Source organism: Cannabis sativa, unplaced genomic scaffold (assembly GCF_029168945.1).
Source record: "Cannabis sativa cultivar Pink pepper isolate KNU-18-1 unplaced genomic scaffold, ASM2916894v1 Contig5, whole genome shotgun sequence".
NCBI lineage: Eukaryota > Viridiplantae > Streptophyta > Magnoliopsida > Rosales > Cannabaceae > Cannabis > Cannabis sativa.
The window spans coordinates 264346-277401 of NW_026870041.1; the positions used below are offsets into that span (position 1 = coordinate 264346).

The 13056-nt window shown below is 30.0% G+C and overlaps 1 protein-coding gene across 1 annotated transcript; it reads left to right on the plus strand.

The window, feature by feature from the left end:
- The first annotated feature begins 3449 nt into the window (after positions 1–3449).
- On the plus strand, positions 3450–6586 carry LOC115712168 (probable protein phosphatase 2C 15). Its single transcript, XM_030640419.2, has 9 exons — positions 3450–3957; positions 4282–4618; positions 4812–4983; positions 5064–5217; positions 5299–5362; positions 5449–5556; positions 5636–5761; positions 5860–6089; positions 6176–6586. The coding sequence occupies exons 2-9, from the start codon at positions 4409–4411 to the stop codon at positions 6393–6395; spliced, it is 1284 nt and encodes a 427-aa protein (XP_030496279.1). The 5' UTR covers positions 3450–3957; positions 4282–4408; the 3' UTR covers positions 6396–6586.
- Positions 6587–13056: the final 6470 nt, after the last annotated feature.

A 13056-nucleotide genomic window follows, 5' to 3' on the forward strand; every position in this document is an offset into this window, starting at 1 on the left:
CATGGTATATTAAAGTTAGTCCCACATTGATAATGTGTGAAAATAAATTGTGATATATAAGATGAATGAGCTACTTCTCCCATTGCCAATTAATTTTGAAATGGAACCCAATTCATCTTCTCCCTAAATTCTAACAAAGTTTAAACTTATTTAAGTAATTTTCAAGTTTTTTTTTTTTTTTTGGTTCAATATGAAAGTTCTCTCTGAAAAGGGAACAATATGTCTTTGCTATCTCTATAAATTTGTTTTTCAAAATTTCATATTTTTCTGAATTAAAGTAAATTTATTATAGTCAACAAACATATATTTCTCTTTTTCAAAAAAAAAAAAACTTATATTTCTGGATTGGAAAATTTTTTTAGGTCCTCTAGTCTCTATGTGATAATATTTTTCTTAAGTGGAGAGAAAATAAGTGTGGACAAAAATATAAGTGTAAATTACTAGAGTAACTAAATTACTCTTACTAGTAATTATTAAAATTAAAATTAATTATACAAACAAAATAATAACTTTCATTTAAGAAAATTTTATCCCTTCTTATTTATCAAACAACATAGAAGAAAATAATTTTCTTTTCTTTCCTTCAAAATTTGTCCATCCTTCTTATTTTCTTTTCTTCTAACCAAACATGGTGTAAAAGGTATTTAAATGGTGAAAAGGTTTGCTTTCTTTAAGTTTTAGAAAAGCTAATCATTGCTTTCTCAATATTTTTAGCTATTTTTTTTAGGTTTTCTTTTACTCGCGATCACATACTTATTAAAATTATGAATGGGAATTACTACTATCAACTTTTTATTAAGATTGAATATTTTTACCGGATTTGATCCGACCCAACCCGACCAACTAGGAAATTTAAAAAAAAAGTGTTCAATGCAGGCAATTCGGTTTCAACCTGGTGGACCTTTTGGGTGGGTTTTAAGTTTGATTTTTTAGGTGATCGAGTTTCGGGTTGGACTGAGAACCCCCGCACGAACCCTCTCCTTCTTCTTTTACTCTTACTTGAACTTTAACAATATTATAAGTTTATACTTTGCAATGCACTTCAAATATAATAATATTAACTATTCCTAAAAAGGAATTACATAATACAATATAGATTATATGACCATACACTTCTTCTAAGGTTTAGTTACATGTTTATAAGTGTTGAGGTTTAGTTATATGTTTATATGTAATTAGGTATATTTGTAGAAAATTAGGTGAGTGTAAAGAAAAAAAAAATATTACTGGGTCAACTCACAAATTTATTGTGCAATTTAGTTTAATTATTATATCAAAATTAATATTATCTGATAGAAAATATTTTAGATCTGCTACTATTGTGTGAAAATTTATTTATAATTTATTTACCATTTGAATAATTTTGTTACAAATAGAATAATCTTACATTATATCAAAATTGATGCAATCAATTTTGAAAAAATTACATAGTTATTTTTGATAAAAAAATTTATATTTTTATCTTTAATTTTTTTTTACATTATTACAATATTATATAAAAATATAAATAAACAAAAAAAAAATATAAAAAAACCACAATAAAATAATATTAAAAATAATATACAAATAACAAAAAAATTAACAATAAAATAACAAAAATATAACATAAAAATACATCAAAAATTATACTTTATATACATAAAATTTTTAAAACCATAAAAATATTTACATAAAATGAGGAGGATTTGGGATGTTAAGGGAGAAAGAAGTCTAATAATGACCACAAAATTAACTTATGAGCATTGCTATTGGGCACCAGTGGTGCCTAGCACCTTCTAAATATGTCAACTTGCAATTGGCTAGCAATACTCTATAAAAATTATTATATTAAACTATATAAAATCCGATACTTAATTGCACCAATATCGATATTGACACGTAGGAGGGTGCTAGGCACCAGTGGTGCCCTTTAGCATTTCTTTATAAGTGAGAAATACTTCTTATCTTTTCCAAATCATAATAATAATTTTGGAAGTAGTTGATGAGAGAGAAATCAGAACAAAAATTATTGGATGTGTCAAAGTCTTTGACTAATGTAATTAATTAAATCTTAATATTATTTTTATTACTGCTTCTAAATTAAATTAAACTACAGTTTTAAGCGTCAAATGCATGCAATCTCAGCTACTCAATATTTGCCACGTAAGCACATCATCCAGCTGGCACATATAAAGAGAATAAACCACAAAGAGAAAAAGCAATCCAAACAATGGAATCTACAATCTAGTGTTTCATTATTATTATTATTATTTTATTAAAAAGATTAATTATTATTATTGTTAATTTTTTAATTTATTGAAAAATACACTAGCTATCAATAAATTTGGAATATAATTAGAATTATTTAACCACTAAACAATACTACTACGTGCCGATAAAATAAGTTTGACCAATGTATGAGCAATACTATTATAAGATCTATTATCATAGACAAAACTAGCAACTTAAAACCTAATACAAAAATCAATGATATCATCTAAAATAAGACTCGAAGTAATAACTGATTTTTTTTTTTTTTTAATTTTAAGCACAACATTCAAATAATTAAACTCAAAAATGATGTTGTCATATTTAAAGAAGAGGCATTGAAACAATGTATTTCAGATAACCAAAACTTCAGCGACTTCAAGAACAAAACAACCTTCTAAGTGCCAACTTGTCGAAGCATTAGCCACTCCCAAATAATTACGAATCACCATACCCAAACCACAACACTTGCTCGTCGAATTAATTGCAGCGTCTGTATTCACTTTGAAAAAATCAGGAAGGAGAGGAGCCCCTTCGGAGATTGGCAGAAGTGAACTCGGCATCACCACCAAGCTTCCGTGAGGCACATCCACTCTTGCCTAGGAAGGGAAACCAGTCATCACTTGTTTGTTGTTTGTTGTGAAAAGTCCCAAGGTAGTCACGAGCCCAATTAACAATGAGCTCAAGAGTCAACTCAACATTATTAAAGACTTTTTTGTTACGACGAAATCAAGCTCTCCAAAAAATTAACATAATTAATTTAATCATCTCTTTTAAAAAAGAATCGATAAATCTATGAATAAACAAAAAAATGTTTCGGCATTATGTCAATAAATTACAACCCTAAAAACATGTTAATGATAATGTAAAAAAAATAATTTTAATCTTGTATTTATTATATAGTAAAGTAAATTGTAATTATTTAAAATATACTATAAAATTTCTAAAAATTTAACATAATTTTATCCATATTGAATATGAAAACACCCATTCAAATATAAAACACTCAAAAGTCAAAAATTTATCTCTAAAAAATAGCCCTTGAATAATAATAGTAATAAAAAAAGCAACTAGTTCTTTTATTCTCTTTCAATTTTCAATTTTTCCCAGCCAAAAAAGAAAGATGGAAAGAAAAAAAAAAATTTGTTTTTTTGTTTTTTTTTTTTTTTAAGAAGAAATTGTTATGAGAAAGAAACTGACTTTTTAACTGAAGCAAAATGGTTTTATAGAGGCATTCCTTTATAGTCGGCAAAACCCATTGTTTTTTCTTCTTCTGTGGCAGATTTCCTTTGCGTTCCTCTTCAAAATTCATAACTCTATTTCCTTTTGGCACCGAATTTCCCGACCTTCATATTTTTTTTCTATTAAAAATTCAAACTTTCTTGCTTTATTATTATAATTATTTTATTATTATTATTAACATTTTGTGGGTGTTTGGTGGAAAGGAAAATGTTCTGAAGCTGACTAACTCCCATAAAACTATTCAATGAATTTCCCTTTTATACATAAAAAAGAATATATTTTTATGTTTTTGAAGATTTGGGTTTTCTTAGATTAATGGGTTTTACAGTTCATATCTTGTCATAAACACGCTTTACATTTCCGTGTTGATTTTCCTTTTCTTCATTTTGTGTTGGGCTTGCTTACATTTTCATACCAGATCTCAATTTGGCTTTGCTTGGAGTACATTCAGACATTCATTCTTCCCTGGTAAACATCTCATTATTGCTCTCCTTGTCCTTTGGAACTATTTTTTATTTTTGTGTTTTTTTTCCTTGAAAACATTAATGAAAAGGTTTGCTTGGTTTCTGGGTACTTGGGAAATGTTGGAATATTTATGGTATGTTGGATCTTTTGTTTGATTTTGTTTTTGGGTTTTGGGCTTAAAAAAAAAAAAAAGAAATCTTTGAAATATTTCACATTTTTCCAAGCAAGAACAGAACATGCAGTTGTTTAATTTTAATTAATTCTACTTTATTTTGTCTGAGAATTTTGGGATCTAAGCTTGATGTTGTTTTCAATGGTGAAATGCAGATCAAATTTTGTGTTATGTACACATAAAGTTTTGATCTTTTCATATTTTTGGTATTTGGGGTAAATTTTAGTATGCTTTTGAGACAAAGCAGTGTATAGTTTGAAGGTTTTAAAAAAAAAGAGAGTGATGGCATCTGGTGAAGGGAGAAGGAACCATCATACTCTTGTACCTCTTGCTGCACTGATTAGCAGAGAAATGAAGACTGAAAAGATGGAAAAACCAACTGTGAGATGTGGGAATGCTGCTCAATCTAGGAAAGGAGAAGACTATTTTCTCATCAAGACTGATTGTCAACGAGTCCCTGGAAGTCCTTCATCTACTTTCTCTGCATTTGCTGTAATTTTTCTCTCTCTTATCTTCTAAGTTCTACCCTTTTAGATATTATGACATTTAAGACTTGAATCTAAGGAGCTTATGTATGATTTACTTGATTTTGAGTAACTAGTTTTGTTTTGATTTTGCATGTGAAAAATTCTGTGTTATTAGCTATTATTTGCTTTGTTTTTCTTATATGGTGGTGGAATTTTAGATTTTTGATGGGCACAATGGAAATGCGGCTGCAATATATACAAAGGAGAATCTGTTGAATCATGTTTTGGGTGCCCTACCCCGCGGCCTAGGGCGAGACGAGTGGCTGCAAGCTTTACCTCGAGCATTGGTTGCGGGGTTTGTAAAGACAGACAAAGAATTTCAGAGCAGAGGTATGAATGGACTGTGGTGGAGTTTGCTTCTGTTTTAGTTTTCTGGTTTTACTTATTCTTCTTGTTGTTATTGTTTTCAGGTGAAACTTCTGGAACTACAGCCACATTTGTAATAGTAGACGGGTGGACGGTGACAGTGGCATCTGTTGGAGATTCGCGTTGTATTTTAGATACTCAAGGTGGCGCTGTTTCTACTTTAACCGTTGATCATAGGCTCGAAGAGAACATAGAAGAGTATGTTTTCATTTGGTAATGAATCACTTGTTGTTTTGCCTTCTGCAATAGATTGTCTAATTGTTTGTGGTGTTTTTTTAGGAGAGAACGCGTTACTGCTAGTGGTGGTGAAGTCGGGAGGCTTAGCATTGTTGGCGGAGCAGAGGTATGGTGCATTTTATATAGTGTCATTCGGTTTTACTACATGCTATGATCACTTGGGGATTGAGATTTTATTGTTAAAATTTACAGATTGGTCCTCTTCGATGTTGGCCTGGGGGATTATGCCTTTCTAGATCAATTGGAGACATGGATGTTGGCGAGTTTATTGTTCCAATACCATATGTCAAACAAGTGAAGGTAATGTTTTTTCGGGTCTTAAGCTCGTGGTTGAGCTTGTCGAGTTAAGATAAACTGACATCCTTTTTCGGTGTTATAGTTATCTCGTGCAGGTGGGAGGCTTATAATTGCTTCTGATGGCATTTGGGATGCTTTATCCTCGGATATGGCTGCAAAATCTTGCCGTGGTTTGCCAGCCGAACTTGCTGCTAGACAAGTTGTAAAGGTAATTTCAATGATTTCGATATTCTATTATTTCTCCTTAACAAGTAAATCTTTGATGGAATGCCCTTCTAATTACTTTCGGTGTGGATGATCCTTTAGGAGGCTTTAAGGACAAGGGGTCTAAAGGATGATACAACCTGCGTAGTTGTTGACATTATTCCTCCAGATGCACCGGAACAACCTTCAACTCCCCCGAAAAAGCAGAGCAGGCTTAGAGCTCTGTTTAGGAAGAAGTCCCGTGATTCTGTTAGTAAACTTTCGAAGAAACTATCAGCTGTTGGAATCGTTGAAGAACTTTTCGAGGAGGGCTCAGCAATGCTTGCAGAAAGGTTCCCTTTTTTGTATATGTTATTATTATCGATTCGAGTTCTCATCATGAGTGTAGATGTTTTACCATTTTCCACTTGCCTTGCAGACTAGGAACCGAGGAACCAACGGGACAATCAACAACCGGAATATTCATGTGTGCTGTATGTCAAGTTGATCTTGCTCCAAGTGAGGGAATCTCAGTTCATGCCGGCTCCATCTTCTCCACGAGCGCCAAGCCTTGGCAAGGTCCATTCCTCTGCTCCGATTGTCGTAATAAAAAGGATGCCATGGAAGGAAAACGCCCGAGCGGAGTTAAAGTAGCTTAGATCCATATCCTTCAATGTTTTTAGCTCACCATTCTTTATTTTAACCCTTTAATTTCATTTTTTTTTTTGGGTATCTTAGGCCAGGAATTATTTAAATCTTACTTTGATTTTGCATCAAATGTAAATGTAATGTGGACAAAATAATGTAAAAAAGAGTGTTAGCAAAAATGAGAAATATTTGGTTAAATGTGCATGTGTGTGCATAATTGAGATCTTGTTTTGGTTACTTGTTATTAAATGTTATTTTGTATGTTTAGATTAGATTTTACAACCTAGAACAGGTTATGTTCAACAAGTAATCCACACAGCTGGATTCTATGTTGTGTTTCATTATTATATGTGTGCCTTTTTCTTTTTGTCTAGACATAGTAAACCTTTAAGCTTTTTTTTTCTTTATAGATAATAAAAAGCTAGTTATTCTCTTTATGCTATGCCTTTATACATTTTTTTATAAGTACATTGTGGACGTACCTAAAAGACAAAAGAGATAAAGAAATAGATTTATCATGTTCATCTTTCATCAACAATTAACAGAAGTTTGACACTGATAATTTTTTTTTAAAAAAAATGTTGACTGAGAGTTGATCGGGTCAATCTGTTGACCCCGCCAACCCAAACCTGTGGACCCGCAAGCTTGAATTCTTTGAATGGGTGGGTTTGGGTTTCATTTTTTAGACCCAAAACCTACGAACTCGAAATCCGATCAATTTGTTTGATGTTCAACCTTAGATTTAAGTACTTTTTGGAGCATTTAGTATAAGGGTTCAAAATAATATGATATTGAAAATTTGTAATTGTGTTTGTTATTTATTGTTTGGTTGTTGTATATAAGAATATTTAGCTAGATTTTTCTTAATTGAATTACATTGGTTGTGGGGTGAATATGAGAATTTGATGTACTATTTTTTAAAAAGACTAATTATGATTTTTGTATTCTAAATTTTGATATGTTCTAAATTATGCTTTGTAAATTATCAAGCCGTTAAAATTTTCACACGAACTATTGAGATTATTGAATTCAAGAATTTTTGTCCAATTCCGTTCAATTTTACTTATATGACGATAATCCTTGTATTAAATCGTAAGGGTTCGTGTACTACACCCGTAGTCCACTTACTTGTTTCCTTGTTTTAACTCTAATTACAGGTTTAGGTTCCTTTCCTATTACTAGTTTGTATTAAATTATTTTTTCGAATTTTAATATGTATCAAATTGTGTACCTAAATTTTGATATATATTAAATCCCACCTTTTGAATGACATGATTTGATACATGTTAAAATTTGAGTATAAAAAATCTTAATTAGACTAAAAAAATCATCGAAATATAGTTTGTGTTCTAACAATTAAATAAAATTATGGGTGCAATGTAACCTTCCTATCAATTGAGACCACCCATTTTGATGAATTTATAGGGATATTATTTTATGTGTATAAAGAGGTTTAGTGTAATATTTGGTAGAAGAAGGACAGCTAGTGTTACTGGTTTTGAAAACGATGAAACAAGTGAGAGTAGTTTTTTGGGAACTTGGAGCCGATGGGAGTGGACAGTGAAGAGTGAAGACTTTAGTCCAACTACTCAGCTTTTTGCAGAGAATTAAATAAGATAACACCATTCCTATTAGACACCAGTGATGCCTATCACCTTCAAGACGTATCACTTTACGATTGGCTAGCGTAGTCATATTTCTTAAAAATTATTACATTAAATTATATGGGACCCGATACTTAATTGGACTAATAGTAATATTGACACATAAGAAGGTGCTAGATATCACTGGTGCCTTTTGACATTTCTCATAAGATAAATAGTAAAAAAATATCATTGATGTTTAGCATATTTTTAGTAGGACTGTACAAAAAAATTTGTAAACCGCCCAAACGGAATAACCCGCCTGAACCGAATCGAAAAAATCGATAAAAATTACAAACTTAAATAATCTGAAAAAAAAAAAATTACAAACTGCCCAATCTGTTAATTGGGCGGGTTGAAAATAAGTCCAACCCGCCCAATTAAATCGAATAACCCGACCAACCCGACTTTAGCTTTTTTTTTTTTTTACTTTTTAGTTTTTATTATATATAATATAAATGATTAAATATATAATAATATAAATACTTAATTGTTAGTTTCAAAGTCATATATATTGTGTTGTGCTCAGGGCCGACCCTGAAAATATATGGGCCCAAGACGAATTAAATATATGGGATTTGAACCCATGACCTTGAGCATTATGGCTTCCACCTCAACCAACTAAGCTATAAATATTTGTTGTTTGTAATACACTTAAATTTTACTTAAATAAAAGCCTAATAATTTTTTTTTATTTTTTCATTTTGGGCCCCGAAAAGTGTGGGCCCTAGGCACGGGCCTAGCCCGCCTATGCCTAGGGCCGGCCCTGGTTGTGCTTTGGTAGAATTTGATTTTTATTCTTTGAAACCAAAAAAAAAAGTTTGGCAGGTTTGGACAGGTTAACCCAACCAAACCGCCCAAACCGTTGGTCGATTTACAATTTTTTTTTTTTTTTTAAATTGAAGGGTTGCACTTAAATTTTAGCAAACCGAACTTTAGATTGGGTTAGAAAATATATAGGATAAACCGCCCAAACCGATCGATGTACAACCCTAATTTTTAGGTGTTATAATGTTTGGATCCCATATAATTTAAGGAAACAATTTTCTTATTCATATCTCTCATCAAAGAATGTTATTCGATAATATCTATCTAACAACTAATTAATTGTACGACGCTACCTACAAAAAAAAATTAGGCAGAATGTACCCAATATCACCCACCCACCCACCCCTCTCTCTCTCTCTCATCTATTCCCACACGTGTTATTATTTTGTGTTTAAGCTTAATTAAGGAGCTATAAATAAACCATGATTCTTATTGCATAATGAGTGAATGATCCGGCTTGATTTACATGATTGAGCACTGTTAAATAATAAAATAGGGCTTGGCAAAGTATGCTCTACGGTTATGTAACGTCCCCGCTTCAAGCCTCCATTGGGCCCTTACACCCACGAACTCATGGCTCTTATACACGAGTATGCCACTCTAGCTGCTTCTTGGATTGATGACTGACCTTACAAACCAACACGAGTGTTTCCAGCGTGCCTTGTCCTCACTATGCACCTTGTTGATATATGTAGTACCAATCAATCCATTTAAGCCCTCTTCAACTGTGTAGTCCCATACCTACACAGTCTCAGAATCATCCTACTTGACCTTCCCCAGGCGGTGTGGGATTGCACAGCTTACCCGGTGTTTCCCCTTACGGATCACGGGACTAATGACTGTCACAGGTTAGACGATGAACTATCCTGGTTCGAGGAGGTTCTAGCACCGGTGGTAGACGTGGGCGTCGTAAATTCATGAGTGATTCTAATCACTTGGTCAAAAAAGAAATAATTTACATATTAACTAATTTACGTTATAAATACTTAATTTTAATTTTCAGTTATAAATAAATATTTAATTTTAATTTTTTGGTAGCCTAAGTTATATTTTTGAAATTTGGTGGGTACCTTACCATTAAATGTCAAGTCATTATTCACGTGTTATTTTTTTTATTGGTATATTTAAACTATTTTTTAAAAATAATAATTTATGATCTAGATTACCACGTAGTAATTTACTTAACAATCAACAACCAAGTACTTACAGAAATTCTAGAATTATAATTTAAATATTATTACCATAAAAAATTAAAACTTAGGCATTTATTTAAAACTGAGAGTTAAACTTAAGTATTTATATCGAAATTTACCCTATTTTAATTTTTTTTACACAAAGTACTTAAAATTATATTTTTTTTATTTTATATTTTTACGGATTTGTGATTTTTTTTAGAAGAAAAACAATGTTGTTTTCCTGTTGCTGTAATATTATACTATTTTTTCGCAATATGAAAATAATGACATTTTCTAGATTAACCTAGAAACAACGGTCTGTAAGAAAAAAAGCTGTAAAAATAAAAAAAAAATCAAAATTCCATAAAAACATATATTTTGATTGTTTTTTGGGTAATTCTGAAATAATCACTATTTTTTCCCAAGATTATACATTTAATTATTAATTTTTTGTGTATATTGTAATTATGATATTTAGAGATGAAGCCTAATTTTAAAATTGGAGCAGCTAAAATGAAAAAAAAAAAAAAACTAATTAAGATTTCTGTCCTTTGAACTTTGACATGTATTAAATTGCGCTCTTGAATTTTTGAGACCGTTAAATATTTTTTCTAAATTATTGAGAATGTTATATTTAAGGATTTTCGTCCAATTCTACTAACCGAATGCGCAACGTAATAAAAATTCAGGAACACGATTTGATATATGTCAAAGTTTTGAGGATACAATTTGGTATACATCAAAGTTTTGGGGACACGATTTAATACATTGATAAATTGCCATGTTTGTAAATTGAACGAAATTGGACAGAAGTCCTGAAATCTAACCAATAATTTGAGGAGAATTTTTACCAGTCTAAAAAGTTCGAGGGACAATTTTTTTGATAATTAGCCTATATTTTGAGGTGGCCAAAACAATAATTTAAGAAAAATAATTGCATTTTTTAAGGGAATATATATATGGAGGAAGTTTTAATAGTTACATTAAATATGTATCCACATGAGTTATTTGTATTTTAGTCGTTGGATCATTATTAAACGGTTGTGATTACTTTAGTAATAAATAAAAATAATTAAAAAATTATCTGTAACATGATACTAACTTAATTTTATTTAGTTTATTATAAATAAAAAATGATAAATATTTATAATTTATAAACATTAGTTGTAAAAAAATATCTTATTAAATATTTTCATTAAAAATTTAGTTTATTTTAAGTATATAATTGTCTATAATTAATTTGAGTCTAAAAATTAAATTTTTACTTGTTATTGATTTGCTATAGTAGATTATAAAAAGATGTAACTATTATAATTACATTTTTAATATAATAATTGAATAATCAACCATAATATTTTCTAAAAATTCGGTGTGGCAAGACTTTCCTTGGCTTTCATGAGCAATGTCAATTATTTTCTTCACTAAGGCATATCAGAAAAGACTTGAAAGAATTACAATTAGGTGTAATAGAAAGTAATTAGTAAAAGAGCATTGCTATTTATTTATTTTGTTTGATAAATAAAAGAGCATTACTATTAGGGTAGTACATACTATCTAGACGTAGCACTTTATAAATTTATAGCGATAATGCTAAAATGTGCTATTGATGTTTAATACTACTTAAAATGTCATATCACTATTGATGTAATTAATTATCAAGCTCTATGATTAACAGGGCCGACCCTGACTTTTAGTGGGCCATAGAAAAAAAATTATTTTTGGGCTTTTATTTAGAAAAAATATGGTATTTTTCAAAATTAGTAAAAAAAATCGTATAATTTTAGAAGGGAAATATTTTTTTTAGGCCCTTGGGATAAGTGGGCCCTAAGCACAGGCTTAGCCCGCTTATGCCCAAGGCCAAACCTAATGATTCATATAATGACTTTAATGAAATATCGATAACTAATTACAAAACTATCACTTTGAAGTGGTGTTAGGTAGTAGGCACTATTGTTATAACCATTGTTATCTTATAACAATTCTCTTTTATAATAGTTATTAAATTAAATTATATGAGATTTTATATTTAATTATATTAATAGTAATATTAAAAAACATATTATTAGTGTAGTTAAAATACAGAAGATAAAGACGAGATAAAATCTTATTGATATTGTAATTTCTTTCATAGTAACGTTGAAAATGTCTTAATTAATCATCACATACTTTATGTTTCGAAAAGTAAAAAATCATCACATACATTTGAACTGAGAAAAGAATAGTCCTCCATCATAGCTTGCCAAAAAATATCAGTGGTGTTTATTATTTTCCTATGTGTTAATATTATTATTGGTAAGTATCAAATGCCATATAGTTTTACGTAATAACTTTTAGGGATTATCGCTAGCTAATCGCAATATGACATATCTAAAAGTGCTAGGCACTGCTAATACTTAATAATGATACTCATTAATTATATAAAATACAATACTTAATTACACTAATATTAATAGCAACATGTTAAACAACATTCATTCCTTTTATCATTTCTCATTTCATAAATGCAATGTACGGCTAGAACCAACCGCTAATTTAGGCAACGTATTGTTACTGCCAAAATTAATTAAACCATTTTCTGCTTCAGACTTTTCAACATGTACAAATAGATGCATAATTTGAAAGTTGGACTTGTACAGTTCAAAGTATTCACCAAGTCAATATTTTTGTAAAAATTCTCACCTACCTCTTCATTTTGTTTTATTTTGTTCCTACAAACACTCCATGCATATATATTTCATGAAATTACAATACTACTTTAAAGTTTCTTCACTTTGAAATTGTTGGATGTACAACCATAGTTTTATATTGGTAAAAAAATAGAAAAGATTATGAATATATAACGATAAAGACCTACTCTATTAGTATGAGGTCTTTTAGAAAAGTGTTCAAAAATAAAAACGTAAGGGCAACAAGGTAGAAAAACGAGGCAAAAATCTTAACCATATGGTTATTTCATATTCTGTTAACCACAGTTAAATTATTAATTTTATATACTGTGGTATAGTTCCTCAAATGAAAATATATCC